This window comes from Homalodisca vitripennis, unplaced genomic scaffold (assembly GCF_021130785.1).
Source record: "Homalodisca vitripennis isolate AUS2020 unplaced genomic scaffold, UT_GWSS_2.1 ScUCBcl_7032;HRSCAF=14534, whole genome shotgun sequence".
Taxonomy (NCBI): Eukaryota; Metazoa; Arthropoda; class Insecta; order Hemiptera; family Cicadellidae; genus Homalodisca; species Homalodisca vitripennis.
The window spans coordinates 22,647-30,723 of record NW_025783143.1 but is presented as its reverse complement, the minus strand read 5'-3'; the positions used below and the strand labels follow the sequence as shown (position 1 = coordinate 30,723).

The following is an 8,077-nucleotide window of genomic DNA, read 5'->3' as shown; positions in this document are numbered from 1 at the left end:
CTTGCAGGTCTATGTTCAAAAACATTATAACATATAATACACACTTAATAATGCATATTCTTAAAAAGAAATTAGTCCATTTTTCCAAAATTGTCTTGAAGCTCTGGAACTGCAAATATTCCTCTTTTGCTCAAAATTTTGGGTGGATTTATAGATCCAGCAATTTCATTCCACTCATAAAATAAAACATCCTTATTAACAGGCCACTTCCAGTTGCCTAGGGACTTCATCATTGCACTTACAAAAGCTCCATTTTCATCAACGTTTACAGTGGTACCTGGGTAATATTCGTTTTCGTAGTTAACAACAACAAATGAATCTACTTGTAGATCAGACTTGTTAATGGGTCTCAGTCCTGATTTTATTGTTAGAAAAGCCTCTTCTTTTGCTGCTTCATTTATCTCCTCTAATTTCTTTTTCCTATAGGACTTCCAGTCATCGTCGGAGGAACTTTCATCAATACACATTTCTGATGGGTCATCTATGGACTCATCACTACTATCCCGTTGGAAATTTAGGCTCTGACACGATTTTTTTTTCCTTTAGTTAAAATCAAGTCTTTGTGGTTGCCTTACTCGTGCTTGGTGTTTGGTCATCAGTCATAGATTGTGGGTGTTTAACACTAGCATTATCGCTAGTTACAAGTGATTGCATGGAAATCGTTTCTTCGTGAGATAAACTTTTTCCTGCTGGCACCGCAAGTTTCTTTTTTCTTGTTATTTGTGGCTTTGTGCTGCAGGCCTCTCGTGTTGACTGCAGGGGCAACGAGGAAAGCAGAACAAACAGCTGAAGGCTCTACTTATGCTGGTGCAAAGTAACCCCGTCTTTCTCTTAAAAGTAACCTTAAACTTAAAATGGATGATAATTGAATGAGTATTGATATAAACTCTCAGTTACTGTTGTTATTTGTAAGATAATAAAATTTCTACACATAAATATACCACACTTGCCTTTCTCTGACGTTGTCTAATATCGTAAAAACAGCACTTTTTTGACGTAACAATTCAAACAAAACTGAAGATACAAAGACAACTCTTCCCACAAATATCCAAAATGGCGGGATAAAGTGTCTGTTCACACAAATCATGTAGAAGATGGTGCAGCCTAGTGGAGAATTGTGAAACTAGGTTGAAATGATTAATAGTTTCTCCTACAGATAGAGTTGAATCTTTTTTCAACTTTGGTGCAAAGTAACCTCACAAGGTGCAAAGTAGCCCCGGTTTACGGTATATAAATTGTTTTTGCAAAAGTTCAATGTCTAATTTCATGATGTTTAATGTCATGTAACTTACGATAGGTGTATCCAAAAATTGAAAGACAAAGCAACCTTTAAAATGTTTTACTTCATAATCATGTATGTGTCTTTCCGATATAGGTATTTCCATTTCCTTAATTCATCATTATTAGAATCCAGGCAGTGCTTAATAAGATAACCTGCAATACGTAATTCAACAATTAATTAATTAAAAACTATTTTATTAATTTAAAATATTAATTTGAAATTAACACAAACGTATAATAATATAAAAGTAAAACTGGCAAATGGTTGTTAGAAATATAATAATAATTTGAAAGATTGGTTTTCAGTTTAATGACATCTCTTACTCCCTGCACAAGGCAAATAATTAATTGCTACAAAACTTTTCTCATAAAAGTTTCTGTTTCTCTCTGAATCCAAATGTTATTTCGAGTTCAATAGCAGTTAAATCATAATAACACTTAGTCTTGCTCAACTTCGATGTCTATTGTGAGATTGATATCTTTCTATATCAGGTATTCTATAACAGCACTGTAATAGGAGCTGAAAATATTCAAATAGTTTATAGTGAGTGTTAATAAAAGAGGAACGAGCATGTAATCAGTTACTTCATAATTGAAGCTGTATGTTTGCTTCGTACTTTGGCTATCTACCATACAATCAAGTGAACAAACTATGTTCAATAATCACGCCTTCGTTCGTCTCTGGCAGCAGAGTGGTTTCGCCCAGCAGATTATCCTCGGGTCTCGGGTTCAAATCCCGGTTTGAAGACGATGTTTTCAAATTTTCGACTAATAATCATCTAGTCAGCAGTCATGTAACGACAGGTTCGTGGAACTTGTTAGTACTTGTAGTATCTGTAACCATTATTAACTGCACAAGTGAATTGGAAAAATATTACTGATTATACATTTTGTAGATAGTTTACTAGTTTACGATGGAAGATTAAGAATGTTGACAGAAATAGACATTTGCCATTTAACTATTTGGAAATATATCCTGTACCTTGTATATTCTGTATTACGACATTGAGGATATGTTGAATTTTGGTATGCCGATTCCTTATATGCTGCAGATGTGCAATAAGTAAGGTTAAAACATTGTCATTTACATTGCTTGAATAAATCTAGATGCAAAAGTATTATTCGGGTTTCTTAGTAGTTCTTATTATTGGCATTATATGTGTACATCGTAAGTATAAAATGATTAGGTATGTGTATGGAATTTATTTGTAAAATTATATCAATTACTTTTATGCCAATATTTCCTTGGATACGCAATGCACTAGAAACTATATAAATGATTGTTAAACACGTATAATTAATAATAGCTTCTCATGACAATATGCGCCTACTTGTTGTATGGAAACCATCAGAATATTGTTATAGTGATAAATTTTAAAAATGATTTGATTTACAACAGAAAGTCATAGTAATAATGAAAGTATTACAATTAGAGAGATTATAGATACTGACTCTACCTAGTATGTTCATTATAAAACCATACATTTGCTTTTTAATAATATATGAACACTGTTATTAATAATACTGTAATCACCGCGATACGATTCAATTTACCGGGATGAATTAATATTTAATATGACATTCATCCTCTTATATGATTGTGGTAGTTATTAAAACATAACTTTATATATGGGATTCATAATAAAGGTATTAAACCTTAACACAACTAATTTATCATTTGAGTATGTAGTTTCTTGTGCATCTGGTAGGAACGTAGAGAAAGCTCAGATTAGTTGTTGGGCAGATGGATATTGATCACCTGACTAGTATTATTAGGGTCCAGTCCTAACATCAAACCAGTTCTACCCTCTACCAATTTATTCCATTTATATCCTCCTAGTGATAACATGTTGAACAACCTTAGAGTGTCGGATTTCAGTATAGGGATTGGGGTAAGAGCAGTATTTTAATATTCTGTGCATTTTTGCTTTGGTACATGATTATGGAGATATGCAAGCGGTAATGTGCCATTATTTTCGTTCCACTTCAAAGTGACTAAGCTACATCATTAACCCTTGCAGTGCCACGTGAGTAGCAGCCAACAAACACTCCTCGCTGGATATTTATTTGCACTTTAGGGTTAAACTTATCTTCCTATTTTGTGAAATGCATGCATTTTGTTAACACAACTTTGATGAATTATTCCCTTTATAAGTCTTATGCATATAATAAAGCAATATTAAAAGTCTTGACCATTATAAAGATGATCTTCATTGATGTGGCCAAGAATCAAAGATTCAGGGGGTGATGATGTCTTAAGCATTTCCAACGCACATATGAGCATTTATAATTTCTTCATTCATAGTTTTGGATAAATCCTACTCTTTGTAATTCAAACAATGGAAGGAAGTAACTATTCACAAGGATTTGTCTTATTGGTTGTAATAAATTGGAAGCGGATGTTCACTAATGTGTTTCCAATTCCGTTTTAACACATTTCGTTCTATTAAATGGTACTCTGTATAAGAGCATTGATGTGCAAATGTTGAGGTGAGGGAACGTAAATCCATTCTGGAAGTTGAGTGTACAGGTTGCTTGCTCTATGATGGCATGCAAGTAATGCTGAAAGCTTAGGCTCAGACAATACACACTAAATGTCGTCAACATTTTCTTATTTATTACCCTTTTTGGTGTTAACATATTCAATTGACAATTGGTTGAGACATTAGCAGTCAGTATACTGCAGTCCAGGAGACAAGAGCCAATTTGCATTCTATAGTCACTCAACCTGGTTTTCTTCAAGTCTCCCTTAAGAAATAAATCGATCGTCAGCCGAGCTGGTTTTGGTGGAGGTCGAATGGGTACAGAAGGGTTAAAAATATAAAATGATAATAGTTTCTTAGATAAAAATTTTTAGACTGATATACTTAAACGCAAACTATCAGACAAGTAAATAAATGTTAAATCAGTGCCACTTAACCATATAGAGACCCTTATAGAAGTGGTAACTTTTAGTTTCTTTTTTAGTTATTTGACAAGGATATAACGATCATCCTTGATTATAAAAACCTTTAGAAGATTTCATAATCAAGGGTATCATTTATGTGTCTGACGGTTGGTTAAAAGTGTATCTATAAATATATAATCCAAGAAAAAAATTATTTCATATTTCTAACCCTTTGTATGCCTATTCCAAAACTAGAATACTATAGAAAACTATCGATTTCTAGAAAACTATCTTTGTTGTCAATTGCAGTTTGCCTTTGTGTAAAGAACAGCGCAACCAGCTTCATGTATGACTGTAACGCAAGACGAGAAATCGCTTGCGTTGAGTTCTTACCGTGAAAGTTAAATCCTACTTTTTAAGTGTTAAATAAGTGTTATATTTTAATGAAACTTCAACGGGTGTAGTAGTGAATAATATACTCCAATTGTGATCTTACGCTTGCACGGACGGTGTTGCGACAGCGCCTACACGATGCTTACACAATCACATTCTTGACATATTTCGGCCTAGTTGCGGAGATTTATCTTCAACAGCAGTCGCGTAGTGAGGATTTTGGCGCCATGGAGCGACTCAGTCCCTGGCGCCCATTCCCCAACTTTTTTACCTACATGATCAATCAGTGCCTCAGTTCACCTCACTACCGTAACAAAACGTTTCTTGGCCATCATTTCATCAGCAATGTAAGGCGTCTTTGACCAAACATCATTTTTTTTATAATAACTTACAGTCTACTATTCTTTATAAAGTTTTGTTCCTTGTAAGAGACCTAGTTTACGTGTATAGCAATATGTACTTAAATCTCAATTCAATTCCATAGGGTTTGGAATGAAAGTACAAATTTCAATGTATTTAATAAATATGTATTGAAAACCCTAGTTTAAATTTGAGTACATTATCTAAAACGTGAACATAGTAGTTAAGTAGTTACAAAACCAACTCGCATATTACTATCTTAACTAATCTTCTTTCATGACTTGATGCTAGCAAACTGTGTTATTGTGTCGTCCAAGTTGATGTGCCTGGCTCTGCTGCGCTCTATAGATATGGTTGCTAAGGCACTCAGACGTTCTTGGGACATGGTGCTGCGAAGATAGTTCTTTATCAGTTCAAGTTTTGAAAATGATCTCTCTGCACTTGCAGTTGTAACAGGTAGTGTCAAAAAATCAAACAAGCATTCACAACATTTGGAAAGCTGGAACCAACTTGAGCACGCACTATTAAAGTATCTGCAAGATCTCTTATACCTTTGAGTTTTTCCACGTGACTTAAAAAACAAGTTTTAGCCTTACAAGCTGTGGACCTAAGTTAAGGGAGGCGTCATCTTGGTAGTTTAATATCAAAATTTTGCTCGATTCTAAGATTTCTTCATCACTTGCTCCAACTAAAAAAGAAGGCTTCAGACATTGGAAACTACTAGTAATGTGAGTAACAGCCTCAAAACGCTCTGTCAGCTGTGTTGTGATTATGTCAAGGCTACGGTTGAACACCTCAACCCGGAAACGTTTCTCATTGTCTTTAATAGGGTCATCAACTTGCACTTCATCAAACATTCTTGTCTTCTTTTTTGTTCTTGAGTCAATGAAATGTGGTACAACTTTTCATTGCAAACAAAGCTTAGTTGCATCTGCTTTAACTGTTTGCCACTCATTCCTAAGTTTGTAATTTTTGTTTTAAGATTAAAGAGCATTTTTTTGCGTGTTCCAAGTCTTCTTCGGTACTTTGAAGTTTTTTAGAAATTATGTCCATAGTTTCAAGCAACACACTTTCAATAACTATCAATATTACTGTAGGAAACTGCTCAAAATATTTCAAAAGTGATTTAGCTTGGTTTACTTCTTTTTGGTCTTTACCTTCTAACGTTAGGAAAGTCAGTACTTTCATTATGTCAAAATAACCACATCGAAGAGCGTCGACGGCTTGATTTCTTGAAGTCCACCTTGTTGGGCACACTTTCTTTAAGGTTTTTTGTAACAAAGCCGACTTAGTCAACAGTGCCCATCTTGATATAATTTAAAAAAAATACATAACGACTTTGAACATTATCAAAAAAGGTTCTGATTTCAGGAATGTTTGATACTGAATCGTTGATTACCAAATTAAGGGCATGAGCACAACAGTGAATATACTTGGCTGCAGGATTTGTTTGTTTTATTCTTGCGTGAAGGCCTGAATATATACCACTCATATTAGCGGCTCCATCGTAGCCTTGCCCTCGAACTTTAGACATATCTGAATACTTTTCTATGATATTGAAAAACAACATTTGATAAGTATTCTGATTTCTGGCTTTCCACTTCCAAAAAGCCCCCGAACGCTTCTTCTATGACTAGTTGTACTGGCCTGTCGCCTGTCGATAGTATATTTCACACGCAATTGCATGACTTTGCGAATCTTCCCGCCATTTTATCGTCCGCCCGCCCGCCGCCCCCCTGTCGCCCCCGCCCTGGAGCGGTCGCTCCACTCGCTCCTCTGTCGCTACGCCACTGTTCAACAGATATAGTTAAGTTCTGAGTTCCCTCATTCTAAACTATAAATAAAGGTTTGAAGTCTAGAGTGCGCTTTTATACCTTATATATTTGTGTGTATAATTTTAATTATTTAAGAAAATGTAAATTTGTTTCTGTAACACAATAGTTCAGAATATACGTGTACACAATCAAAATAATATATGATTGGAAGGTTAAATAGCTGTGAAACGATGTTTCATATTTATTAATTTCTATAAATGACAATATTCATATTTAATTTCAGTAACGATTAATTCACAAAAAGTTCTTGCTTTGCCACAAGTCTCGCTATTCGGCAAGGTTTTGAAGTAACTAGACTAACTTGTTATCGAAGAGACAATTACATTGTTAACGAACTTCAAATCTATTATTAATTTTGAAGATGTATGAAGACGACTGTAATGGTTAGTGAAAAACTCGCAACACTTAAAAAAAAATGTATAAACTTCCACCATCTGGAAACTTTATAATACTAACATTGTGATAAGCATGTATACAACGGTTTCTAAATATGGATTTTGTTTGGTTAAATTTTAAATTATTTTTGTAAATAAATTCGTTGTTATTGTATGCCTTGTGTACACTTTGGATGGCTACTATCTGGAAACCCTATGATAAATAAAAAATGTAAGACCACACACTGTTCCAAACTACAATGAGAATTCTAATAAATTTCCCCTTTTGCTCTACAGTGTCTCATTCATTACTGATATAAATTTGGGAAAAATTTTAGGAAAATCCCGTCATGAGGGTGATTGCAATAGCTAGATTATGTTACCAAAATAGGTTATTCGTTATGCATCTATTTACTTGAGTTCCGCCGTCATTGCATAAAACGAAGTATCGCTGGAGAAGCATAAAGTTTCGTAGTAAGTTCTTTATAAACAGCGATGTAACAAGTGATCATACTTTCCTTACTCAAGGTCACGTGACACAGCACTACATAATTATATTAGATGGCGGAAATGTGCAATGCAAATGTACCACCTCTTCCAGTTTACATTATGATGACCGAGCATATGAATATTCATAAACTTCACACGTCGAGAGCTCATGTTGATTCCATATGAATTCATTATAGAATGTTATGACAATTAATTTAAATGAAATAAGTTGCAATAAGACTGTGTCTTACACATTAAACAATTAAAAGTAATCGAAAAATTTAAAACTGTACTAATTTTAGATAGTGTTTAATGTGGGGGCTGAAATAGTTTTGCCCCTAGAAGAAATGTATTTTATTTTTCAACTCCCGCAGTCCTAGAATTTGTAAAATATAGAATAAATAATACTATTTTGTAGTATTCTCTCAACAGACTACGGTGCCGGTAACACCTTATTC

The 8,077-nt window shown here is 34.2% G+C and overlaps 1 protein-coding gene across 1 annotated transcript; it reads right to left on the bottom strand.

Moving 5' to 3' along the window:
- Positions 1-71: 71 nt before the first annotated feature.
- On the bottom strand, positions 72-500 carry LOC124374028. Its single transcript, XM_046832331.1, has one exon. The coding sequence runs from the start codon at positions 465-467 to the stop codon at positions 72-74; it is 396 nt and encodes a 131-aa protein (XP_046688287.1). The 5' UTR covers positions 468-500.
- Positions 501-8,077: the final 7,577 nt, after the last annotated feature.

What these genes read in the sequence shown, in the direction of transcription:
- LOC124374028 (XM_046832331.1), bottom strand. Translation starts at nt 467, where the DNA reads ATGTGTATTGATGAAAGTTCCTCCGACGATGACTGGAAGTCCTATAGG.